This window comes from Panthera pardus, unplaced genomic scaffold (assembly GCF_024362965.1).
Source record: "Panthera pardus isolate Hobbes unplaced genomic scaffold, ASM2436296v1 HiC_scaffold_8, whole genome shotgun sequence".
Lineage (NCBI taxonomy): Eukaryota > Metazoa > Chordata > Mammalia > Carnivora > Felidae > Panthera > Panthera pardus.
Genome location: NW_026527013.1, coordinates 70,580,230 through 70,608,053, shown reverse-complemented (window position 1 = coordinate 70,608,053; position 27,824 = coordinate 70,580,230). Strand labels below are relative to the sequence as shown.

The following is a 27,824-nucleotide window of genomic DNA, read 5'->3' as shown; positions in this document are numbered from 1 at the left end:
AATTGCTTGAGCATTGGGAAGACATTCACTTTCCACTTTTTCTCCATCAGTAGCCGAGCGTTTAAAGTCAAAATGAGAATCAGGAAGGATTTTCATTGGCAGTGCATTTCTCTACAGTCATTCCCACAGAAAGAAAACACATTACAAGAGGAACTTGTGATAACCCAGTTTTACTAGATATGAATGCACCAAAACTCCATGGGAGAGTCCTTTCATGATGATTGCAACCAAACTCCTGTAAATAAAAATGTAGAGGACACAGCAAGCTCATTTTACGTAGAGCCCGGGTTGAAATTCCATAGGCAGAAATAGTCTCTAGGTCTGTCTTGCCAGAACAGAGAGGCTGAAATTGGGAGAGCATCACCAGGCTATATCTATGAGAGGTGCAGTTTGAGCACTAGAAGAAAACAATAAATCAAAGCAAAGTAAGCACCTTGACCTCTGACATAAAAATCCATGAAAGTTCATCATGTTCGTGTTGTATAATATAAAAATTAGTCCAAGTCCATCCTGAATCAGGCCTCTAGAGAAGTTCTGAAGGCTTTAATGTGTAAATTCCTGTGCCCTCCATGGAGCCCAACACTCTGGGAGAGGCAGCCAGACTTTGCGGAATAGGAAGTTGTGTTTTGCTGCATCCATCTGGACAGATAAAAAGAAAAGGAATTTAAAGATCTGAGAAAGTACTTATTTCTTGTGAAAAAGCCTACTTAGGGAAGGAAAGGTCAGATGACCTTGAGATAAGTATTCAGGCTCTTCAGCACTTATCTTAAGCTATCACTTTCAAGCATGTACGGTTTTTTAGTGATTTGGCATGATAACAGCAGCCACAGAAAGTATACTGCCAGTCTTTTCCCCATCACGGATGTGATCAGTCACAGGGGTCAGTTTTTGATAACCTGCAGTTGGTTATCGGGAGGAGTTTACAACCATCACTGTCTAACAGCAAAACGGAAATATTGTCAGTGTTGCAAGAAGATGTAGGGGAGGAAAACTTCCTAAGGAAGGAAACTTCTAGGTTCTTGACGTAAGATTAACATGAGAAAAGCAAACTTAATTTCTTATGGATGGGAGCTCCTAGAAATATGAGACTCAAAGAAGTGACCAAAGCAGACAACTTTTATATCTTTTAGAGAAAGAAACATTTGGGGTGGAGCAGGGGATGAAGAATTGACAAGACAAAAAAGTTTCGGCTTGGGGTAATAAATTAGTGAAGAGTAACAAGGTTTGTTTACACAGTCTTCCCCACCCTGATTCCCTATCCCTGGTGATAAGGATGACTTCCAGCCTCCGGGTACAGGAAGGGTGCCCTTCACAAGGCGAATTCATTTCCTGCTTTCAGGAGAACAGAGGAGGGTCAGAGTGTCCTTCTGCACTGGCTGGTTTTTAAGTAACTTTAATTCAAAATAATCAATACGCCAAAATGGCATACTTTAAGGTGGCCTGCCCTGGACCCCATCAAAGGAGTTTCCCTGGACTCCTGACAGCATGATTGTGAAAGTCAGGTGTGTTTGTGCAGGGAGACACACACTGAGAAATGCAGACAGAGTGCACAAAGCAGCCTATGGTGACCACACTCAAACTTGGCCATTCCCCAAACTTAGCACACCCTTCCTAGCCTTTATAGCTTTGCCACGTGCTCCTACTGCACAGACGTCCCTCACTGTCTGCCTTCCACCTGGTATCCGTCTCCATTCTGCAAAGGCTCAATGAGAACATCGTGTGGTCCCGGAAATCTTCCCAGAACCCTCCAAACAGAGCCCGTGGTCACCTCTACTACAACCCTATGACTGATCGTGCCTGCCTCGAGCACAGTCCTTACCTTCCATCTTATTCTTCTCTGTATCCCTGCCAGTGCCTGGGATGGTGCCAGAGTTTAACAGGACTCAGTGTAAGACAGTTTCTCTAGTTAATTCTTACACTTTCAGAATATCCTGAATTAATTAAATTTACCTTCACAGATATTTATTGAGCAAACAGAAGATAGAAGTATATATTCGCATTTTAAATAATACACTTAAGGTTGGTTTTTTAGTTATTTGGATGAAGTTTTTCTATTATTGAGAAATGGAATTTTTTTTTTTTAATTTTTTTTTTCAACGTTTATTTATTTTTGGGACAGAGAGAGACAGAGCATGAACGGGGGAGGGACAGAGAGAGAGGGAGACACAGAATCGGAAACAGGCTCCAGGCTCTGAGCCATCAGCCCAGAGCCTGACGCGGGGCTCGAACTCACGGACCGTGAGATCGTGACCTGGCTGAAGTCGAACGCTTAACCGACTGCGCCACCCAGGCGCCCCAAGAAATGGAATTTTTAAATAGGAAAAAAAAGTGATGTATACATAACTCTTCCACCCCAAGGTTGACCTTTGAAAAAAATCTTACCTCTCTTTAATCTCCATGTACATGCACAGGACTTGCATAGTTGTGATGATAAAATATAGTTAGTTTTATATTCACATTTCACTTGCCACACTATAAGCATTTTCCTATTGCTACATAGCCTTAAGAGTATCATTTAGATGGTTGTGTAGTATTCCAATGAATGGATGTACTTTAGTTAATTTGCCATTTTATTGGATGTTTTCCTCGCTGCTTTTTAGCACTATTTTGGATGAGGCTAAAGTTCCTGTTAAATATTAGTATTGTCTTATGTAGAATGTTTCCTGGGGGTTATAGTTCCAAAAGAGCAGGCCAAGGGGGATCACTGTGGTTTTGGTATTTGATATCAATGCCTAAATGTTTTTTAAAGTGTTTCTGCGGTTTCAGTATGCCAGCAACAATAGCTTTACTTGGTCTTGTCTGTTGGTATGTTTTTGTTGACTTAAGAGGTGCTCCTGGTATTTTGGTTCTTCTTTAGTTTCACTTCTTACAGGGAGGGTCAACTTTTGTTTCCTTAAGCTTTTCTTTTACCAAGTGTAGCTCCTCCCTTGAGAGTTGTGTGTTCTTGGGCTTTGTTTGGGTTTTGTTTGCTTTGGCTTGGTTTTGGAAGGTTTTTTCCTTGTTTGGTTTTGTGTGTGCCTGTGAGGGGAGGGCTGTTCATTTATAAATTAGATATTCCAGTTGTCTTTCTTACCAATTTCCATAAACTCTTTATATAAAATTTGGCCTTTTGCTGAAAAAAAAAAAAAAAAGTCAGTGATGACACTGAAGGATGGTTCTTGATGAAATGTAAGAGAACCTGCTTTCTGACTCCCTCTCTCACCTTTAAAGCAGAGCAAGCCTCTAAGGCTGCCAACCTGCCCTTGCTGAGTGATCCCTCCACAAACTGCTGAGTGACCTTCTTCCCCAAAACTTCCCCTATACTTCAGCAAAGATCAGGGTGGTACCTGAAATTTGAGGCAGTAAGGCACAAGACAACCAAGGTCCAACTGCGGACACAGCAGGTTGCGAAATTACTGACATCTTCATCATCAAATGAGATCATATTTGTTCATTAAAATTCTCTTCTGTGGTCACTGCTCTTTGGGAAGGAAATGTGAGGCTACAACTTTGTTTGTCTAAGCTCTGTTCTGAGTATCTACTGCCGAGTAACAAACCACCCAAACCTGGTGGTGTAAAACAATGATAATTTATTGCTACCATCATTATTATTATCATTATTGTTACTTGTCATTGTTCTCATGGTTGACTGGGTTCAGTGAAGCCATTTTCTCTCGGGGTATCTTATGGTTGCAGTAAGAGTGGGCTGGGGCTGGTGACCCATATATCTGGAGGTTCATGCTGGCTGTTGGCTGGGACCTCAGCTGTGACTGTCAGCCAGAATACCTACATGTGGACTTCCGTGTAGCCTGGGTTTCCTCACAGCATGGCTACAGCATTCCATTACAAACTGTCACTTACATTATTGTCAGTTAGTCAAGGTCGCCACACGATCTTCCCAGACTCAAGGGGAGGGGGCATTGATTCTACTTCTTAAGAGATGAGTCTAGAAGGTTCTAGAAGAGCATGTGGGACTAAAAATATTATTGAACCATTTTTGGAAAATGCAACCTGCCATGAGTCATTTAGGGGATCCTCCCGACAGCAGCTCCCTTGATCTTTGGCAGGCCCCATGCCTCCCCTGGTCAAAGTTGCACACTTACTCCCACCATGGGGCACTCCCTGAGTTCCAACAAAGAGAACACCTCAGACAGCCATCCTTCCTGACCTTCCCCACAAGGGGATAAATAAACATGGGTATTTCTCTGTACAATTCTTTGCTCATTCCTGCCCCCTCCATGGTTTCTTATTAGAGGCCTTCTCAGGAATGCCTCACAGTAACTGCTACAGGCGAAGGTGTCTTCTGACAGGTGTCAGGAGTGAGTGGCTGAGCCTCTCTAGATAAAATACAATGTAAAGAAACAACCAGTGATTCTTAAATGTAGATGTAGGTAATGCTACCTGAAGAACTTCTTAGAAATGCAGATTTCAATTTTATTTCAATATCTGCGATTATAACAGTTACTCAGCTGATTCTCTCCCAAGTGGTCAGTCTAGAGACCACACTTGAGAAAAAAATTCTTTTTTAAGGTCAGAGAAAGAGGTCACTGGTCTTCAGAAGCCCTGCCACAACAGGGCAGATAGACCTTGTCTATCATGGTACGTCCCCCTCGCCCCATGTTAGACTGCATTTGCAGACCTGGTTATTCACTGCTCCCCAGATTCTCGCTCTCTTCCTCTTCATGCCTCTTCCTCTACCCTCATATCTCTTCCCTGGGCACAAGACTCATACAGCAACCAACGTTCCCTTGGCTGTTGTCAGTTGTATGATCTTAACGACCTCCAAGTCAAGTATCCAAATCCACACCAAATTTTCCCTCCCCACCTGCCTGTCCTCCTCTTAAGTGTTGACTCCTTCACCTGCCTTCACAACTGTGTCCTCTGTCTTCAACCTCCACATCCAGGCAGGCCCCAAGTCCTATTGCGTCTACTTGTAAAATCACACAAACTCTATGGCTAAATTTCTCTTGAATTTGGCTTTTTCTCCCATTCAGGCTGTGCCTTGAGGAAAAGGGAAGCTGAATCCTGGTCATGTGCCTCAGCAGGCTGAGACATTAGGCAAAACAGAGGTTATATGGGGAGGAAAAGGGGGCTACCCGGCATGGAGGAAGGAGAGCAGGGGAACAACACAGCTGGACATCTGCCTACAAAATACAGCGTGAATTACACAGAGCAGGCTATCAGGGGCAAGGAGGTTTAGGAAATTTCTCTGAGGATTTTGGGGGCAGAGGTAGGAGATCTTAGTATCCCTGCAGTGTGTGGGTGCCCCCCCCCCCCCCAGCAGCATGCCTGCAGAGCCACCATGACCCACCATCCTTGCCCGGGTCCAAGCCTTTAGCACCTCCAGCCTAGACTGCTGCTGTGGCTGGTTCCCAGCTGCTTTCCCTAATTCACACTCTCCTCCTCCAATGGATTCCCCACCCAGATGGCATCATCATCCTCAGTGCATAGCTCACCCTCTCTTTTTCAGCAGCTAGCCAGCCCCTACATCAGTGGTTCTCAGAGTTGGTCCCTGGACCAACAGCATCAGCATCACCTGGGAATGAGTTAGAAATGCAAACTCTTGCCTCCTCCCTCCCCAGACCTTCTGGATCCGAGAAATTCTGGGAGGGGGGGCCAGCAATCTGTGCTTTAACAAAGCTGCAGGTGATTCAGACACAGGTCAAGTTGGCAACTCTGTGCCTAGAGAATCACATTCAAACTGTGGCCAGGGCATCCTGTCAGCACTCCCCACCTCCCCCCCCCCCCCCACCGATGCCTTAGTACCGCCCGGGAACCACACACCCTGATGCCACCCCTACGCATCTGAGAGTCCCCCAGGTGAACCCTTCTGTGCATGGTAGTCCACGTTCTTTCCCTACAAGCTTCCCAAAAGGTTCACACTGACTTCAAAATATATACAGCTTGGGTGGGGTGCCTGGGTAGCTTTGTCAGTTAAGTGTCCAACTCTTGATTTAGGCTCAGGTCATGATCTCCCACTTCGTGGGATCAAGTCCTGCATCAGGGTCTGCACTGTCAGCCCAGAGCCTGCTTGGGATTTTCTCTCTCTCTCTCTCAAAATAAATATATAAACATTAAAATATATATGTGTGTGTGTGTGATATATATATATATATATATCTATATATATATATATACACATACATGCAGCTAGGTGTTTCCGCATCTATGTCTTACACATCAGGACAGTTAATTCACGTTGCTAGAGTCATGGCTTATATTCTGTCCCCCTCCTTGTCCTGTCTTGACTGTGTATGTTCAGAGGGTGATATCCTATTCTCATCCTGACTTTGATCTAAAAGTCCAGGATACAGCCTGGGCATATTGGAAGAGTTAGTAAATATTTAGCAAGTAGCTGGCCAACTGCCGACTGACTGATTCCCCAACTGGGGAAGAAAAATAAAATGAGCCTTCAAATCAGCAGAAAACATTCATTTGTCAGCCAGCATGTGTCTAACATTTAATATTTCCACAATTCCTGCCCGTGGTATCAGTTACCTGTCGGAGAAAAGTAAGTGAGCAGGACTATTATTCTGGCTTGTAGACTTGTCACAATAACGTAAAGGTAATGTGATATCTTAGTTATAACATTTAAATTACTTCCCGTACCATTATTTTGGACTTAGCCTGGTTTTGTTTAATGCAGGGCAGAGGCTGTTTTTGTGACTAGTTATTATTTGTGTTGATGTGTAAAATGTCACTATACTTGAAACTCATCACAGTTTACAAAACAAAAAGAAGTGTAGCCATCCAGAGATAGTTGTCTTGTTAATTGTTTTGGTATCTTATGGGAATTTTAAGCATTTCTTTCCTGACATCCAAGACAATTCTTCACAGATTTCTCCAGTTATCTGATTCAGAACATCAGCCCCCAACAAGCCAATAAGCAAAAGTTAATTCCTGTCTTTCCATTTTCTGATGCAAAGGTATCAAAATATTCAGCGAACCATTGCAACAGAGAGACCAGAAGAAGATTCTGGAGGCCAAAGTTGTGAGCAGGTCCCAACAGGAGGCAGTGGAGGTGGTGGGAGCGACTCAGAGGCTGACTCTTCTCAATCAAGCTTAGGTATGGGAGGAGGGGGGCCGAGACTCCTGGGATGGCATTCAGCGGCAGTGTGACAGAGAGTGTGAGCCCCTGCCCTGCCTTGTGGGATGGTGCCTCGCAGTGGGCCTTGGGAATGGAATTGGGGAGGTCAGGGTGGAGGGGAAAGAGGCTTGGTGCCAGCAGGGAGAAACAGACAGGAGTTTCCTACCAGGAACATCAAGGAGAAGTGAATTCACAGTAAGAGAACTCATACTTGTGCATCAAGGCAATTTGTTCAGTGGCCTAATCATTTCTTGTTAAGTAAATTTATCTGTTGGTGTCCTAAGGATTTTCCACTTATAGATAAAACATGCAATGAAATTTCACAGTCTACTTCAAAGAAGCCCCATGACAACACTAGGAATAATTATTTGTTTGCATTTAGAATAAAATACAATTCCCCCTGAGGGAGCAACCTGGAGTAAAGAGGTTTTCCAGAGAGTTTACCTGATGCACTCCACCCCGGAGTCTGTTTACCTAATACTGTAGGCGAGGCATCTGCCAGGGGTCTGCTTTTCATGTCTCTGAATCTGCCTGAGTGGAGCTCAGACAAGAATATTCGAAAGGCATAGGAGACTGCCTTCAGCTTTTTATACCCGTGATGACGTAAGCTTATCACGGTGACATCCTAATAATCCCCTCTCTCTTAAATTGGGTTAAATGACAGCACACTGGAAGCAGTGAGCAAGCAGGAATGTGCCTCCCGTTCTGCCAGCTCGCAGCTGCCTACAGTGATGCAGATTAGTGGACATTTTCATGTGTGTACACAGTCCCACCAACAATTGTAACGGCATCCATTCTATTCATTTTACCACATATGGTAGCTAAACTAACTGGCTTAGGTTTTTCTGTTATTAATTTCTTCGACCTCTGGGAGAGATGTGGTAAAGTGGTTGAGTAATTAAAAACATTAGGAAAACAATAAACAGAAAATTTCTTTCTGAGTTTGGTATTAGATCCCTTGGCATTTGCTGTGTAACAAACTATCCCAAAGTGTAGTACCTTAAACTCCCAGTCCTGCATCTTTCCCACAGGTGAGCCATTGGCGCTGAGCTCCGCAGGGCTCACGCATGCATCCTGGGTCAGCTATCAAACTAGCCACTGGCTGGCCGGCCTGAGAGGACCTCAGTTGGGCCGGCTTGTCCCTATTCCCCGTAGTGTCTCATCTTGCACCAGGGTAGGCCAAGCTTGTCCTCACGGAGGTGCAGGGTTCTCAGAGAGAGTGGGGACACACAGACTTCTTGTAACCCTGGCTCAGAACTTCTGCCAAATCCTGTTTCTTAATGCAAGGTACAAGGTTGGCTCAATTCACCAAGGGGAGAGGCACAAGGCTACCCCAGTTCCCCAAGGGGAGAAGCTGCAGTCTTGTACAGGTTGGTGTGGATGCAGGGAGGGCAAGAATTGTGCTCCTTCCTGCAAACAGCCAAGCTATGGTTAGCAACTCATAAAGAGAATAAGAAGTAAAGTCATTGTAATAAAAGGGACAAGATGTTCAAGGACCTGAGCCTAACTGAAGTTATGCAGAAGGTCTCTTAGGAAGCAATGACTCTTAACTGGCACACACAAAGTGATACGACACCTGCTCCTGTCACTGTGACACCTGATCAGATCACCATTCAGAACAACAGTCTGTTCCAGCTGTCTGGGTGAAGGTTTGTGTGCTGCTGTTGTAGAGAGAAGCACTGTATTTGAAATGCCTTTTCTGATGCATCCTTTGCTTTGCTTCACTTTTTTTCCAGATCTGAGGAGAGAAGGGTCACTTTCTCCAGTGAACTCACAAAAAATCACCTTGTTGCTGCAGTCCCCAGCAGTGAAGTTCATTACCAATCCCGAGTTTTTCACTGTACTACACGCCAATTATGTAAGTGCTCCAGAACGCCATAAAGAGCCCACCTGGCTCCCATCAAACCCAAAACACTCTTTTGCAAAGTTGTTTGATAGATTAAAGAGGGTAGCATTTTAACCCTGGCAAGATTGAAAAAACAAAAAAAAAACACCTCAGCCCACTGTTTTTGTTCTCTGTGAGTCTCCCAAAAAGGAGAAAAGCTGGATTGGCCATGCTGTTGCTTCTTCAATTTTGTTAGGCTCAAATGTATTAATGTCAGTGAAAGTGGTTCAGAAGTAAATGCATGTTTCTCTTACTGTTAAAATTTTAAAGGAACAAGATTCTGAAGTTGACAGATTCCCTTCAGCCTGGATTATATTATAAAATCACTTTCATTAAAGAAATTTTGAAATAGATTTCTCCTAGATAAATATCTAGTTTTCCTTTTAATAAAACTAGTTGTTTAAGTATCATGCTTAAGTTATATTTGATGTGAGTTTTACATACAGTTTTTCTTTTTCTTTTTTCTTTTCTTTTTTTTTTTTTTTTTGTATTTTCAGGAAAGCAATGACATGCTATCACTATATTCATTAATCCTTTCATTTGACAAACATTTTCTGTGGACAGATACAGACCTAGGTGCTGGCATTACAGAGACAGTGTGACACCTGAACGGTACAAGCTGCCCAATTTCTGCAGCAACAGACATGTACAAAGACCAGCGTGATGAGTCAGGACAGGGCCTGACCTCAGGGAGGAGTGAAATGCTCTGAGAACACAGGAGATATAACACAGGGGAGCCATCCCTGATGAGGCAACTGCTGAATTGAGTCATAAAGGTTGAAAGTTGGTGGGGAGAAGCTCCAGAGAGAGGGAGAAAGGACACAGCTGTGACCCAACCCAGCTGGGGGTTGGGTCTGTGAGGGTGGGATGTGGTGACCCACAAAGCTGGGAAGAGGGGCTGGAGAATGAGTAGCAACACACAGGGTAAATCATGAAAAGGAGCCTGGCTCTACTTGGGAAGGAACCAACAACAGTCCTAGGCATTTGTGTCACATGGTCCAACGTTTGATTCAACATCTTCTTGAGCAGAAGTGCAGGAAAGATGAAGGAGCTGTGAGGCTAGAGGCTGATCCAGGCTCATAAGTGAGAGATGATGGAGGCCCGCCCTAAGGAAGGGGCCAGGAGAATGGAAAGGGGGACAATTGTGATGGAGGAGTGGTGGGAGTGAGGACTGGAGAAAGTCTGAGTCCTTTCCACTTTGGGCACCTGAGTTAGGGGGTGTCTCCATTAGCAGGTGCAATTGTTTGATTAGGTGACAGAGGCTATGGCTGGGGTGGAGACCAGTTTTTAGCAGGTTATATTTGAGAAGCCACTGGGACATCCATTGTTAGACCCAGAGCATCTGCCCACTAGTACAGGGATGAGTCACAAAAGGGGACACAGATGCTGGATATTGGTGCCCTGGAGCACTGGGCCAGCAAGCAGTGTTTGCTTTCACCACATGCACACCAGCCCTGTGTACCATTTGGTGTCGTAGACTCTGGTTCTAAAGTTCTTTCTTGTCCAGCAAGGAAGCAGGATACAGGATTAAAATTCGAGATGGCTAATGTCCAGGAGGAGACAAGAGCCCTGATTAAGCGTCCTTGCTCTGTTTTTATTAGGATCAGAAGTCTTACAAACGTGGTGATGGACATGCACAAAGAGACAGTAAATCTGTGAACATTAACTCATGGGTGTGAGGGAAAGGGGGCTTCAAAGATATCCAGTGTTAGAGGTTTGGGTCAATACAAAACAAAATCCTGGTGCTGGGCAGATGGTTGTTAACGGAAGACATGAGGTGCCGTGTCTGTTTATTTTAGCTCCCCAGGGGATAAGAAAGCTAAAGCATGCTACCTCAGGGTCAACAAGGTGCCTTTATTTTGCTAATTAGCTCTGCTTTGAGCAACTTCATCCAGCAGAGGTCTATAGCCCTATTTACCTGTTTACCTAATCTGGTCCTTCCTTCCTGTGAAAGCAGCTTTCTGCCATAGTACTAAATTGGGGGGTGTAACCACCCTCAATACCTAATCTTATTTACCTCATATACCTTTGCATTGGGGCCTTTGCCCCACCCTCTCTATACTGGAGCCTTTGCCCGGCCCTCTCTACACCTATTTACCTAATCTTGTTTACCCAAACTTGGGTGTGAGCATCCTATGGCTTTGTAATTCTTTATGCCTTGTTAACCCATCAGTGCAGGGTCAGGGAATTCCTAAACTTATTTCCCACAATTTGGCACAATTGCAAACTCCTGAAACTTTCTTCCTGTCTTCTCATCTCCAACTCGTCCACACGCAAAGGTCCAGCCTTAAATCCCCAGGGACCTTAAGTTAATCCTCCTTGTTACAGACCTATAAGAGGAGGGAGGGCAGACCTGTGCAGACTAGGAAGGAAGGGTGGAGGAGAGAGGAGCAATGGTCCCAACGGTGGAAGGAGACTCAAGAGAGCCCAGTCCGGTGCTGACTGACAGAGGAGGGACGAGGGGCAGGAGAGCCTTTGAGATGCACCCGGAGGTCGACAGTGTCCAAGGTTGCAGAGGAGCTTTGGGTAGAGATTGCCAACAGGCCCATGTGTGTTTACGGTGCACATTTAATTTGGGGGCAAGATCTCCACCTCTGAGGTTTCCCCCTCAAGGCTCACAATAAATCACTGTGTTAGCTATCAGGTTACACTTCGTGGCACTCAAAGTGTACTTGGTCTGTGTTTTTCTTACCCACCTCCTCCCACACCCCACCCAAATCGTCCCTGACCCCCTCTCAGGGTGCCTACCGAGTCTTCACCAGTAGCACCTGCTTAAAGCACATGATTCTGAAAGTCCGGCGGGACGCTCGCAATTTTGAACGTTACCAGCACAACCGTGACTTGGTGAATTTCATCAACATGTTTGCAGACACGCGGCTGGAATTGCCCCGGGGCTGGGAGATCAAAACGGACCAGCAGGGAAAGGTGAGTGTGCCTGTCATTAAACAGGCTCTTTATGTGAAAGAGAAAACCCATGAGAAAGTGAGCAGGGAAATTGTGAGGACAGGAAAGTCTGTGTCTCAGAGATGTGCCATCAGCTACCAGGAAGAAGAGAGAGGTAACTATTCACAGCAGGGTTTCCATCCTGTATGGGAAGTTTAGCGGCATCCCTGGCCTCTGCCCAGTGATGCCAATAGCATCCCCACCAACTTGGGATATTGCTATATGTCCCCTGGAGGGTATAATCATTATGCCCAGTTGAGAACTATTGTTTCCATGATTTTAAATTTAGGTTTGGAACCTGAAACCAGAGTCTGTTCAATGACCTTTCTGTTGTTATGCCTCCTTAGACAGCTAACTCTCAGGGAATGAAATTATTGGTTAAATGGGAGTGACATTATTAGATTACTTGTTGTGATTTTCCTAATAAGCCTTCAGTTCTCATTAAAACAGCCTGACAAACAGGTAGGGTGTATTAGGCCCATGTGATGTTATTGGCTTGCATTGTGCCTTCGTGTGACCTTAACCAAATTGATCTTTCCCAGTGATGTTTTGGAAGCGTAGTTGAGTTTGCTAAAACAAACATGTTTTTTTCTTAATCACTATCAGTGACATCAAGGTATTCATAGGACAGGCTTAACTGTTTATTAAAGAATAGTCTCTGTGTATTCCTTTATGATCTGCGGAAGGGAGAATCCCTCCCTTTTTTGGGGTCAAAGGAATCAGAAATTTTGTCAGAAGACATGTCTCAGGGGGAAACTACATTACACAGCTCCTATGCCCTGTGATGGTCAATGTGCAAAGCTGCAGTTCCCCAAAGTAGGTTTATAGGGCATCGTTGTCCCCTGGGATCCACAAATTCCTCCCCACAAACCCCTTAGCATGTCTCAGAATCTGGCTCTCTGGAGTGTGTGGAGAAAGGATTTCCACCAATGCAAGTGTGTTAGTTCCGTAAGACTGTCTGATTGGCTCCTGTGTGGTTGGATGAGTTGGAAGACAGTTGGGATAGGGGGCAGGGGTGGCTTTGTGTAGTAGAAAGGCCACCATAGCCAGAATCTGCTCCTCGGGACCTCCTCTTTTACCATATGTGTCTTCCACTTGGAGAATGACAGTGGTTTATGCTGGGAGGACTTGGAAATGTGTGTTAGGGTGGGAAATAAAGCCTGAGCCGGAACAGAAAGTAAAGGAGCATCTCATCAGAGCTGGGGTGCGCATGCCTCATCTCAGTGGTCTGTGGTGGCCCCAGATACATTTATTGGTTAACCAAGCTGCGAAGAGTACACCACTATGAATCAATGAACAGAAGGGGTCACTATGGTGTATTATGCAAATAGCCCATGCTCATGCAAACACCTTGCTTAGACTCAGATCACCATGAGGCCATGACTGCAGCTCTCACACTAGGGTTCAAACAGCAGGAGGCCCAGTGGGATGCCAGGGAAAACCCCCTCCCAGTGCCATCAGTCCTGGTCCTCCGTGGTCCACGTGGCCTCCTGGTCATCACAGTAGCAAAGAAGCACAGCAGCTGAGACATGCACCAAGAATTTTAGTCATCTTGAAGTGCATATTTCTGGAAAAACATTTCCCCCCTAATTTTGTTTAGTGAGATGGTATCATATACAAAAAAAGAAAGAAAAAGTCTGCATCTAAAATGAAAGGGCTTGGGGAGCCTGGGTGGCTCAGTCAGTTAAGTGTCCGACTTTGGCTCAGGTCATGATCTCGCAGTCCGTGAGTTCGAGCCCTGCATCGGGCTCTGTGCTGACAGCTCAGAGCCTGGAGCCTGCTTCAGATTCTGTGTCTCCCTCTCTCTGATCTCTCTCTCTGCTCTCCCTCCCCCACTCTCTCCCTCTCTCTCTCTCTCTCTCTCAAAAATAAATAAACTCTAAAAAAAATTTTTTTTAAAGAAATGTGTCATCACAACCCACAGAGTAAAGAGCAACAATGGAGGATAGAGGGGAAAATAGGAGGAGGGGGATGTGTAAAAGGCTGCCCCATCCAATTCTAAACACGTTGACTGGGGGCAAGTCCCTTTATAGCTGAGCCCCACGTTATCATAAAGTAGCAGTAATAATGCCTGCCTTCATGATTTTATAGCCAGATGTAAAGAGCAAATAAGTGGATGTGGGAATCTATGATAATACAGCAGATTAGTAATATCTGCTGTTCTTCCTCTTGATGCTGTGGGAAATAGCCACACACAAAAATCCAACATCAAGACTGGCAACTGGGAAGAATGCGAGAATACCTCATTGCTAAAGCCCATCAATGATGGGAATAGGTTGAGAAAAATATTTTTGGACTATATCCTACAGGCTCAGCTCTCTGACTTGGAAAGAATGTGCTGCAAAGGAGCCTGGGATTTAGGAAACCCACTCACCGAGAAATGGTGTGGTGATAGCTCTCTATGCAAAAGCCATCTTCATAGATGGCCAGAGCAGGTTCCAGAATGCCACATCACCTTCTATCCCATCTGCTTCTTGCTTTATTAACACATGCAGAGACGACAGCCTTCGTTTTTAGTGTATACCGTAGTAGGAATAGAAGGACCAGGACTAGTTGTTTGGGGTCTTTGATCATCCCCACAAAGGGTGACAGGGACAGACCTCTGAGAGTTGCACCACTTCAAGAGGACTGGAATAAAGGACCAAATGGCATCTGACTCATCTCTTGTCTTGGAAAGGACACAGCCTCCTACCAACTTCGGTAGAGATTGTGTGTGGGCTTCAAGTGGGTCTAGGCCTGAGCCGATGAGGGGGCTCATCCACCAGAGACGGGGTGGGGCTGCAGGTTTGAGGGCAGGTTTGCGGGCCCTATCTGGGGCCCGGATGAGGCAGAGGCAACCTCTACAAAGGAATGGACACACAACAGCAAAGTTAAAAGGAGCCTATGAAGACTAAACTACGACATGAAGGAAACAGAATCTTTATCTGAGAAAAAATATATCTCATAGTATAATATTCTTCAGAAAACAGAAACATTTCAAAGGTATCTGATTATCATCCACAAAATGTTTGGAGAATTTGACTTCTATTGAATGAGAAGCAGCAGCCACAAACAGAAAAAAAAAGCTGAGAAGAAGCAGATATAAGAAAAAAGAACTACCATGTGATCTGGCAATCCCACTTCTGAGTATATATCCAAAAGAATTGAAATCAAAGTCTCAAAGAGCTATCTGAACTCTCATGTTCCTTGAAGCGTCATTCACAATAGCAAAAATACAGAAACAAACTAAATGTCCATTGACAGATGAATGGGTAAAGAAAATGTGGTATATAAGAAAGGAGGTGGGTGGGGGGATGGGTGAAATAGGTGATGGGAATTAAGGAGTGCATTTGTTGTGATGAGCACCAGATGATGTAAGAAAGCGTTGAATCACTATATTGTATACCTGAAACTAATATTACACTGAATGTTAACTAAGTGGATTAAAATAAAAACTTTAAAAAAAAAGATGTGTTTGTAAACTTATGTGTACAAGCATATGGGAATAGAGCTGCTTTTAATTCAGTGAAACTACACAGTACATAATGCATCTTTCAGGTAACATCTTTTATTAAGACCTAAGTGTTAAACAGGTGTTGGCAAGGATGTGGATGAGGGGGTACCCTCTTGCACTGGAAATGCATTTCCTCTTGGTGGAAATGCATACTGATGCAAACACTCTGGAAAACAGTATGGAGATTCTTCAGAGAGTTAAAAATAGAACTACCCTACAATCCAGCAATTGCACTACTAGGTATTTAAACCCAAAGGGATACACGCACCCTAATGTTTATAGCAGCATGATCTATAATCATCAGATTATGGAAAGAGCCCAAATGTCCATAGACTGATGAATGGATAAAGAAGATATGGTGTATATATACAATAAAATATTACCCAGCTATAAAAAAGAATGAAATCTTGCCATTTGCAATGACATGGATGGAGCTAGAGAATATTATGCTAAGTGAAATAAGTCAGTCAGAGAAAGACAAATACCATATGATTTCACTCATATGTGGAATTTAAGAAACAAAACAAAGGAGCAAATGGAAAAAAGAGAGAGGCAAACCAAGAACTAGACTCTTAACTATAAAGAACAAACTGATAATTAGTGGAAGGGAAGTGGGTGGGGGACTTGGGTTAAACAGGTGATGAGGATTATTGAGTGCACTTGTGATGAGCACTGGGCGATATAGGAAAATGTTGAATCACTATATTGTACACCTGAAATTAATATTACACTAAATCAACTGGAATTCAGAAACTTATAAAAAAATATATGGTATATACATATAGTGGAATATTATTCAACATTAAAAATGAAGGAAATTCTGACATATGCTACAAGGTGGTTGAACCTAGAAGACATTATGCTCAGTGAAATGAGCCAGTCACAGAGGGACAAATGCTGTACAATTCCCCTTATATGAAGTATCTGAAATAGCCTCAGGGTAACAGAGCCCAATGGTGGTTGCCAGCAACTTGTGCAGGAAGAAATGGGAGTTCAGGTTCAATAGGTGCAGTTTACCAGTTATTCAAGATAAGTAAGTTCTAGAGACCTAGAGACCTGCTGCACAACATTGTGTTAACAGTACTGTTCCATCCTGTGCACTTAATACTGTACAATTAAAATTTTGTTAAGAGAGTAAGTCTTATGTTACATGTTCTTACTACAATTTAAAAAAGAAAGAAAGAAAGAAACAAAGAAAGAAAGAAACAAAGAAAGAAACAAAAGGAAGGAAGGAAGGAAGGAAGGAAGGAAGGAAGGAAGGAAGGAAGGAAGGAAGTAAAAGGGGCGCCTGGGTGACTCAGTTGGTTGAGCATCTGACTCTTGGTTTCAGCTCAGGTCATGATCTCACAGTCCATAGGTTCGAGCCCTGCATCAGGCTCCACACTGACAGCTTGGAGCCTGCTTGGAATTCTCTGTCTCCCTCCCTCTCTCTGCACCTCTTCTGCTCACTCTTTCTCTCTCTCAAAATAAATAAATAAACATTAAAAAGGAAAAAGCAGACAAAATAAACGTTTTAAGATTGCAAGGAAAAGCAAAGTGTAATAGCATAGGGATAAAACAGAGCATAACTGATGCTGTGTAAAATCAAATCACTGATATAGGACATGGAAACTAGCCTCAAAGTGAGGGAGGGAACCAGATTGCAAACAAAGAGGGATAAGGTTAAAAAAAAAAGTAAAAACCAAAAAGAACAAATCTCACCTTTTCAGCAAGGCCTACCCTAACCACCTAATTTAATACAAAAAGCATCCCAAGATCTCTAACCCATGTGTTCCACCATATAATTTATGTATTTGTTAGATTTACTGTTTTCTCTGTTTCTCCTCGCAGAATTCTAAGCTCTTTGAGAAAAGGCATCTTTGTTTGCTCATTGATGAAACCTCAAGGACCTAGAATATTCCCAGCATATAATTGGCAGTCAATAAACATCTCTGTTTGATGAATGATCTATAGATGTTTCTAAAGAAGAAACCAGAATAATAGGTACAGCAGCAAAAATTAAATACTAAATATAAATATTAATTAAATTAAATTATTAATTAAATATTGAAAATAAAACTCTGTTCTAAAATAAATTGTTCAAGTAGGCAAATTAATTGGGCTCACTGAGTTATAGTAAAATCAATTAACATAAATTCTATATCTACACATACTCTGGAATGTGTAGATGGAGATTTAAAAAAATCTTACCAATGTATAGCCATGATAATATGAAAGTCACCTAAAAAAGGATAAAAATAAGACAAGCTTAAAATTTTCCATTTATACAACTCAACTATAGAAATCCACAGGGCAAAGAGTACAAGTTATTGGTGAGAAAATATTATAGCCCCACAATTCCATATCCAGAAATGGTGTCATTCAAGTGTGAAGACACTAGAAAAATTTCAGAGCTCACATCCTCTTTTCCCTGTCCGAAGTAAACACCAAAAGCCATTTTCCAGATGGCTCACAAATGAAGCAGAACAAGAAATCAATAATGGGGAAAACATAGTATAAATGGACTATGGTGGTAAATATTTATCAATCAAATACAGGAATATTAATACAAATAATTGATTTTAAAATGCTTTAAAATGTTTTGGAAAAGACTCAATAAAATATGGGAAAATATGTATAAGGAAAATGGAATAAATGTATAAAGACAATCTGAATCATATCTCTAGCCTGGAATAAAATTGACAAGGAAGCAGAAAGGGGACCAGAGAATGGGGCAAAGAAGGTTGTGCTAAGTCCCCAGTTGAGTGTAAGAGAAGTCAAATTGGATAATTTGAAAAACAAGGGCTAAATATAGTTATTTGATCAACTTAAAAGGCAACTATTTGTACCATTGAAAACAAGATTGCTGTTTCAAATTCCTACAAAAATAAAATCAAACAAAATACAATTTACATAGTAAAACACCAAAAAATCCACCAGGAAGCAAAGAAATCAGAAATAATAAAAATAAAATAACATAAGCACAGCCAAGCATAATAGTCATAGTGGTAGATGGAAATAGGATAAACCTGCATACCAAAAGGAAAACACTTTCAGATTTAGTAACAAACAGATCCAGCTTATTAAAAGACATACCCAAGAAATGATCCAGAGAGTTTAAAAAATAGAAGAATAAATATTAATAGAATTGGAAAACATTAACAGGAAAATCAGTGGCGGTATATTAATATCATACAAAGGAGAGTTCAAATCCAGAACCATTAAATGGAGTCAAAGTAAGATTTTATATTAATCAATGGCACAACTAAAATAAAGTTACAATAATCATATATCTTATGAGTGAAATAACATCCTACCATATGAAGAAAACTAGAAGAGAAATACAAAAGGAAATGAAATAAATACACAATAGGAAAATGTGTTTTATATCCATCAGTTTGACAAACAGACGAAATAAGTCAGGATTTGAATAATTTTGTATTAATGGAACATATATACTTTTGTTAAAAATAGAGCTAACATAGAGCTTAATTACATACAATTTTATTTGTCAATTGTACCTCAATAAAGGTGGAAAAAATAGAGATTACATGAATGGATAAACAAAATGTGCTATGTGCAAACAGTGGAAGATTATGCATCCTTAAAAAGGAATGAAATTCTGACACATGTCGCAACATGGATGGACCTTGAAAACATGCTAAGTGAAGCAAGTCAGAAACAAAAGGACAAGTATTATATTTCACATGAGGTATCTAAAAGTAGCCAAATTCATAGAGACAGAAACTAGAATAGAAGTTCTCAGGGGCTGGGGGAGGGAGGCAATGAGGGGTTAGTGTTTAATGAGTACAGAGTTTCAGTCTTGGAAGATGAAAAAGTTCAGGAGATGAATAGTGGTGATCGTTGCACGACACTCAGAATGTACTTAATGCCACTAAATTGGACACTTAAAAATTATTAAAAGGGCAAAATTTGTGTTTTGGACATTTTACCACAATCTTTTTAATAAGGAATAAATAGTTTACAACTTCTTTACAAGATCCTATGGAACATTTTTTTAGGGGATAATATTTTGTAACACAAAGGAAACAAAAAAGCATAAAATACTCATGTTGCATTCCATGGCCATAAGTAATAGAGCTAAATTTTAAACAACAAATTTAAAGTCAGTCAGAAGAAGACAAATACCATAGGGTTTCACTGTATGTGGAATTTAAGAAATGAAACAGATGAACATGGTGGGGGGTGGGGGCAGAGAGAGAGGCAAACCATAATACAGACTCTTAAATGTAGAGAACAAACTGAGGGTTGATAGAAGGATGTGGGTGGGGGATGGGCTAGACGGTTGATGGGGATTAAGGAGGGTACTTGTTAGGATGAGCACTGGGTGTAATATGTGAGTGTTGAATCACTAAATCCTACATCTGAAACCAATATTACACGGTATATTAACTACCTGGAATTTAAATAAAAACTTGAAACAGCAACAAAAATAAACAATAACTTTAAACACAATCATCAAAAACCAACTATTTGCCACTTGGAGATTCAAAACAGTATTCTTCATGACTATTGGGTTTTAAATAAAATCAAGACTTATAAACCATTGAGAAATTATTGAAAATGCATATCACCAGTACTTAATAAAACGTGATATAGAAAGACTGTGCTCAAAGGATTTGCACATTGGTTTTTATTATCAAACAAGAAAAATTTTAAAATACAAGCTTTCAAATTAATAGAGAAGGTTAAAAAGCAACAGTAATTGAAGCAAAAATTTATTTCCAAAATTTATGTGACAATAAAAACCCAGAAGTTCATGAACTGGAAAACAGTATAAGAAATAAAGGTAAGAGTTGTTTTAGAAGAGAAATAAATCAATCTAAGGAAAATAATAAATAAAAACAAGGAATGAGTTATAAGAGATGCAGGGAAATTTTAAAGAGAAAATGCATACCTACTTATATAAATGTTTGAAATCAAAGTTAGAAAATCTAGAAGATGACGTGCCTGGGTGGCTCAGTCGGTTAAGTGTCTGACTTCACCTGAGGTCATGATCTCACAGTTCATGAGTTTGAGCCTTGTGTCAGGCTCTGTGCTAACAGCTCAGAGCCTGGAGCCTGCTTCGGATCCTGTGTCTCATTCTTTCTCTGCCCCTCCCTGCTGGTGCTCTGTCTCTCAAAAATGAATAAATGTTAAAATAATTTTTTTTAAAAAAGAAAATCTAGAAGAAATGGATAATTTAAAAATAAATATATGTGATTTAAAAATTGACTTAAGAAATACAAGAAATCAAGTGGACTTATGGAATAAACTGGAAAATGCAACAATGAATTACTTGCCCAGTGCCACGTTTCTTTATGATCTATTCCATAGTGAAGGGAAAAATAGAAATAGAAACAGCATAGTTCATTTTTTGGAGCAGTCATATCTTTGCTAATGAAACCAGACAAAAAGCAAAAATCATTGGCACAAATTTCAGTAAATTTGCACCGTAGAATTTTACTCAGCAGTAAAGAACAAACTATTGGTACAACAACTTGGATGAAGCTCAAGGGAATTGTACTGTGTGGGGGGATAAAAAATCCCAAAAGGTTACATAGTGTGTGATTTCATTATAGAATATTCTGGATGTGACAAAATTACAGAAATGGAGAACAGATCAGTGATTGGCTGGGAATTGAGGGGTGGAGGAATAAGGGAGGGAGATGGGTGTGACAGAGGGGCAACATGAGGGATCCTCATTGGAGAGAACCATTCAATAACTGTGGTGGTGGATACGTGAACTTACACAGGTGATAAAACTGTGTAAAACTAAATACACACACACACACACACACACACACACACACACGAATACGAGTAAAAGTAGGGAAATCTGATTTAAAAAAACAAAACAGAACTGTAGGCAAAACTCACCTGAGTTCTAGAAAGTTCATATTAAAAAATAAAGTTGAGGGGTGCCTGGGTGGCTTAGTTGGTTGAGCATCCGACTTCGGCTCAGGTCATGATCTCATGGTTCGTGAGTTTGAGCCCTGCATCAGGCTCTGTGCAGACAAGCTCAGAGCCTGGAGTCTGCTTCAGATTCTGTGTCTCCCTCTCTCTCTGCCTCTCCCCTACTCGTGTTCTGTCTCTGTCTCTCTCAAAAATAAAATAAAACATTAAAAAAAAAGTAAAATAAAATAAAATAAAAATAAATGAAAGTAAAGTTGAATTAGATAGTATATTGAAAGAGTGACCCACCACAATTAAGTAGGTTTTCTCCCAAAGATGTAAGGCTCATTTACTACTAGTAAATCTATTATCTCTAGTACATTAACCAATAGTTTATAGGAGAAATTTTAGTTGATTATTTTAAGAAATGCTATACAAGTACATGATAAAAATTAAGTACACATTTATATTTTAAAAATAAAACATAGTTTTAGTAAATTAGGGATGTAAATATGTTTTCATGACATTATAAAGAAAGTATTAATTTTCTCTTTTATGAGAAGTAATTTTAGATTTAAAGAATAATTTTTGTCATATATTGGAACATGTAATCAGACATACTGCAAAGATTTATGAACAAGAGTGTTTACTGAAGCATTATTTTAAAGCAGTAAAAAAGTAAAATGTCCAATGACAGAAGGTGCTGAAATTATTATGCATCCATCTGAATACCATATGCTTACTAAAATTCTGTGTTAAAAGAATGTCTAATAACTTAGGGAAATGCTCAAAAAATAATAGGTGAAAAAATTCTTCCAACAAAATTGTAAGTACCAATGTGGGGAAAAGATGTAAATAATTGTATATTTGCATAAGAAAAGAAAAAATAGAAAAAAATTTATCAAAATATTTTGGTGATTACCCTTAGATTGTGACATTTGGGATGATTTTGGCTTTCTCCTTACTTTTTTATCCTTTTAAAGTTTCTTCTCAGGGAGACTGCTAATTCTTTAACCAAAAAAAAAAGAGCATTTATTTAAAAAATAAATAGAATGCTTCACAAATTATTAATTACTAGTTATTTTACTGTCTCAAAGTCTCCATTTCTCTTCTTTTCCATCGTGAATAAAATGCTGTGATCATGACTCTGTAACTGTGTACTGTAAAGTGCTTATCAATGGCTGGTATTGTTTCATTCAACTACTGAGCAAACAGATGCACAGTGCCCCAGTCTTCAGTCTAGTTTTGAGCAGATAAAAAGGAGGGACAGAAATAAACATGAAGACTGAGCCCCGTCGCGTTCCCTTACATTACTGACTTCATTTTGGCTCATTCTCACGCAGTGTTCTTTTTTATTGGTCTGTCTGCAGTCTTTTTTCGTGGACCACAATAGTCGAGCCACCACTTTCATTGACCCCCGAATCCCTCTTCAGAACGGTCGCCTTCCCAATCACCTGACACATCGACAGCACCTCCAGAGGCTCCGGAGTTACAGCGCTGGAGAGGTAACACCCCCAGGTCCCCTGCCACCTTCACAGTTCCTTAGGCCCCTCGTTTAGTGGGGCCAGCACTGTTTTAATGGTTGGGATCTAGGATTGCCTGTTCCTCAAGGGCCTCTGCCATATCCACACTGCTCTGTAGAAGAATAAGTCAGGGACACCCACTGAACTCCCTAGACCCATCTTGATATCGCCTTCCTTCTGCCTTCCCTTTTGTCCTAACAGTTGTCACTATGAAAAATCTGTCTAGCTTAAAGGAAATTGAAAATGCAGGGTCAGGAAGGAGATCCCTACATTATGGTTGGAGCTGTGCTTCCTCAGACCTTCCAGTCACATGTGAATTCTTAAAAGATCATACAGTGTGTGACCGACATTAAACTTCTGGCTTTTCATAGATCCTGGAGAAGACATCAATACTATATATATGAACTAAAGATTGGGGGAAATCAACGAGGCACATGAGTACTCTGTTCCCATCCTACCCTGTGCTCTCTCCTACCTGCCTGTGGTCACCTTCCATTGAATCATGAAAAGCTGAAAAGATGAAAAACATCATCTTAAAACATGATGTTCTTTGCCTTCCTGAATTGCTATCTCTGTATTCCATACCCTTTCCTGGCCTCCTTTCTCAAGCCAAAACTCAAAACATAGCTCTTTTCTACTTCTAGTCAGTTCCTGGCAATATTACGAGCAAATCCCTTCTTATGTCCTGACTGACATTTCCCAAGTATCGGTACCATGTTTTCATAAAAATCACCAGGATCTCAGGAGATGTGGGTGCTAAGAACCACTTCTCATAAAACAGCTTGTAGAGTTGGATTACAATGAAGTAAAAAATGAATAAATAGTGTAGGAAAAAAAGTGTATATATATGTATTGTATATACAATATATATGTGTGTGTGTGTGTGTATCCCCCTCTCCCACCCTGTCCCCCAAGAGTTATTCCTGGGAGAACTAGAGTGAACATCTCAGGAGAAATGGGTAAAATAACAATCTACCTGGCAGACTCCAGACAGCAAACATAAGTCTCAGGGGAAGGGCCTGTTGCTGGTGTATCGGCACCACTTTACTACTTTTTAAGGAAATCATCTGAATGCTCTGACAGGCATAACTGTTTCCAACCAAGGGCATTCACGATTTAAGGCCAGTGTGATAAAATGAATTTTTCTTTCATGGCTCATCTTAGGTATTGTTTTAGGAAACTGCTGAAAACGTGTTAATTCTTCCTTTCTGCATAGATGTAAAATGTGTATGTGACTATGCAGAGAAGGCATATTATGCATCCCCAAGGGTTATGTGGGTGTCAGGATGCTCAGGTAGCACACACTCAGCAGCAGGCACATTCACAGATTACGGAAAACAGTGCCCTGACTTCCCATCTCAACATGCATTGTATCCTTCTCTGGTGGCATTTTTACAATACTTTAGAAAGTACAACATTTATGAGATAATAGTGGATAGATTCAAAACTCTGCATCAATTTGAAATATGCTGTTTATTTAAAATTTATTTAAAATTGAAATTTATTTAAAATTTTGAAATATGCTGTTTATTTAAAATTCTTTAATTTTATTAAGGCAGTTTCAGTGTTAATATCGAGTAATCACATTTGATAAAAGAATCTGAGTACTACAGATTCGGTATCAATAAAACAAAAATGTAGATTACTCAAATGTAAGATGAACCCCCTAAAGATATAGATCTCTCACATTTATAAGAAATTAACTTGAAAATACAAGTACTAAAACATTTCTGTTGAAACGAGATTAAGATCACGAGTACCACTTGCATTACCAGTTCTAAAACATTAATTTAATACAATTGAATAGCCCAAGCCCAGTTACATTGAATATCAACATTAATGACAAAGGACCACCTGCATCAGTCCAGAAAGACTGTAATACGTAACAATGAAAGGGCATCAGTGTGTACCAGCGATCTGTATTCTTCCTAATTCGTCCACTCGCCAACTGATTCAATTCATCAGGTTTTCAAACCCCTCCCGTCCCCCTGTGCATCCACTCTCTGCTGGTACATTTGCACTGACACAGGGAGAAACCAAGAAAAGCAACAGAGAGAAAAAGCTGGGAGGCAGAGACTATCTGATCTAGAAGCAGCATACCAGAGAAAACAAAGACCCAGCCTCTATGAAAACAAATATCTGATTCCTCCTGCTGAGAGAGCCCGCAGCCTGGGAATGAGAAGATAGGAGGATCTTGATATAAAAACAGAGGGAGGGGGTAGTGAGAAAGGTTAATTGTGTTTGCCGTGATGTGATTTTGCTCAACAAACATTAAGTTCATGGCCTGCTCTGAGCACTGTGGAATGCAAGGAAGTATGAGATATGATCCCTCCCTAGGAGAATTTTATATTCTATGTTTGAAGCCAGGCCAAAAAAACACAGAGTTAAGTAACAAGAACAATTAGAATATGATTGAGTGCCAAGAGAGATGTTAGGACAAATGCAATAGGAGTTCAAAAGAGGCCAAGGAAAGGCATCTTTAAAATAAGGTACTTGGGGCACCTGAGCGGCTCAGTTAAGCGTCCGACTTCAGCTCAGGTCATGATCTCGCAGTCTGTGAGTTCCGACTCTGTGCTGACAGCTCAGAACCTGGAGCCTGTTTCTGATTCTGTGTCTCCCTCTCTCTCTGACCCTCCCCCATTCATGCTCTGTCTCTGTCTCAAAAATAAATAAACGTTAAAAAAAATTTTTTTTACATAAAATAAAATAAGGTACTTGACCCAACCCTAGAAAATTGGTAGAATCTAGCAAGGAACAAAGGAAGAGGAATGGCAATCCCCCAGAGACACAGCATAAGCAGAGATGCAGCGGTAGGATTGAGAAGTGTCAGTAGAGACACAACAAATAGTTTGGTATGACCAGAATACCATTTCCACTTGGTTTTTGTCTTGGTTTTTGTTAAGTTTTGAATGCCACATGGTTGGCACTTTCTTAAAAGCCCACTGAATGAAATTGAGAGGAATAATATGATGGTTTTTGTATAAAAATGGGCTTTAGAGATCAAGTCACCCATTGTCCCTCAAGAAGAGAAGGTTATTGGCATTTTGAGGACAATTTTGTGAAGTGTAGAATTGTCTTATGTCATTGCTGGACCTTTTCTTCCTGGTCACATCCATTAAATGTCAGGAGTGCCCTCACCTCACCAGTCACTATGACAACCAAAACAAAAAAACAAAACAAAATACCCCTAAGCATTTCTAAATATTCCCATGTGGCAATGCCACTTTAGTTAGGAATTGTATTTTAAAGTCAGGTAAACTTAAATACCAAAAACTCAGGTGACACAGGGAGTTCAAGACCACAACTCAGATCTCCTAAGTCCCAGTCCAGTGTATACTAGTATTTTAGAAAGGAGATAATGATGGCCAAGAGGAGGAAGGATTGTGGCAAAGAGTGATCTGCGAGAGAAAGACCCGTCAGGGGCCTCTGCCACAGACCAGGTATAAGGTGGGGAGGCCTTGGAAGCAGCAAAGAGACAGAAGATAATGGACACCGTGTGGGAAGAAGCCTCAGGTGGTCAAGAGGTGCAAAGGAAGGGGTACCTGGGACTTCAGTTAGCAGACAGAGTCTCAGCTCTGGCTTCTCCACAGAGGAACTGTGTATCATTGCTCCTTCCTTTCCTTTCTGGGGCCTCAGTTTCCTCATCTGCAAGTGGAGACAAGGGAATTGGATGGCCAGCTAGCTCTGTGACTCTCAGAGTCTGTGGGGCTTGACTCACATTATCAACACATTGGTAAGATGAACAGGAAAGCCAGTTGGGGACAATGGTAGATTTGCTGTTAGATAAGTTGATAATGAGTATGAAAACAGCAGGATATCCAATTTGAAAGGACAGTTAAGCAGACATAAATATGGAATAATTAGACTCACAAATAATCAATGAATTGTTTTTATAATCCATGGTTTTTCTGTGTCACATAACAGGGGCAATGGGGGATTTACTATAGATGTTTCTTATACTACAACCTTAGGAATCAGTTATTTTCTGTTCACCTTCATGGGCCATTCTCTCGAGTGTTGCTCAGCAGTTGATATTTTTATCAATTGAATTTAAGGATAGAATTGAAATCAGTTTCTATATTCAGGATCCTAATTGATAAAAATTTTTCTCAAAACCCCTAAGATAGGTTATTAAAAGAGACACAGTTAAGTGTCTTTTGGATTAGCCTTTACTTCAAGTGAACATTTTTCAGGAAGTTTGCTGAAAGCCATTATCAGGAATATAATACTTTATGCATAAAAAGATCATTATTTGACACTTTAGCCTGCATTTTAGTACAGGGTCACGTCTGTCTGCAATACACAAAAAAAAGTACTAACAAAACAAGTCTGTATCTTCCCATAATGTCCCAAGGGAAATGGACACAGACAAATGGAAAGAGTATATAGGGCTATAAATATTGGTTTCCATCTCTCTATCAGTAAGGAAGTCACTGGAGGTCACATTTGCCTTATTTATACTGCAATTAGCAATATAAATTAACATTAATAAGGAAGGATAACAGAGCACCTAAGTTTTATTTCTTTTACCAGTTTAGAAAATCGTTAGTCATAGAAAAGTTCTGGAAGGGTACACACATGGGTGCGTTGCCTCATGAAAGGATAAGAATCTGGCAGGGAAGAGAAACTGACTTTTCACTTTAAAAGCAGAAGTCACTCTTGGTCGTTCTTTGCAGTGAGATTTTTTGATGACAAAAGTTATTTCACTGCCTCGGATGACACAGGGAAGTGTGGGGAGGTAACTTCTGCACTGCTTCTAAATTTTGGAAATTTTTCTCTTGATTCCATGCAACCAATATTTGATTACAGTTTGGTTGGAAGTTTATAAAATTCAGGCACCTATGAAAATAAACTTTTGAATTATCAACAGTAAGCAATGAGTGTAGAAAACACAGACACAGGTGGGAAAGAAGTTAAAAGGCGAGTATAATTCCCGATCTGGAGACACTTTCTGGTAACCATGGAAATAAAAAATTGAATCATGTTGTCTATGGTTCTGCATCCTATTTTACTAATACAGTACCTTGTAGACTGTCCCCA

The 27,824-nt window shown here is 40.9% G+C and overlaps 1 protein-coding gene across 1 annotated transcript in view; it reads left to right on the top strand.

Moving 5' to 3' along the window:
• Nucleotides 1-27,824, top strand: part of HECW1 (HECT, C2 and WW domain containing E3 ubiquitin protein ligase 1) — a 417,448-nt gene that overhangs the window by 323,328 nt on the left and 66,296 nt on the right. Inside the window, 4 exon segments of the mRNA XM_019451074.2 lie at nucleotides 6,906-7,045; nucleotides 8,803-8,924; nucleotides 11,691-11,876; nucleotides 22,632-22,766. Of these exon segments, the coding sequence (XP_019306619.1) occupies nucleotides 6,906-7,045; nucleotides 8,803-8,924; nucleotides 11,691-11,876; nucleotides 22,632-22,766 (583 nt within the window).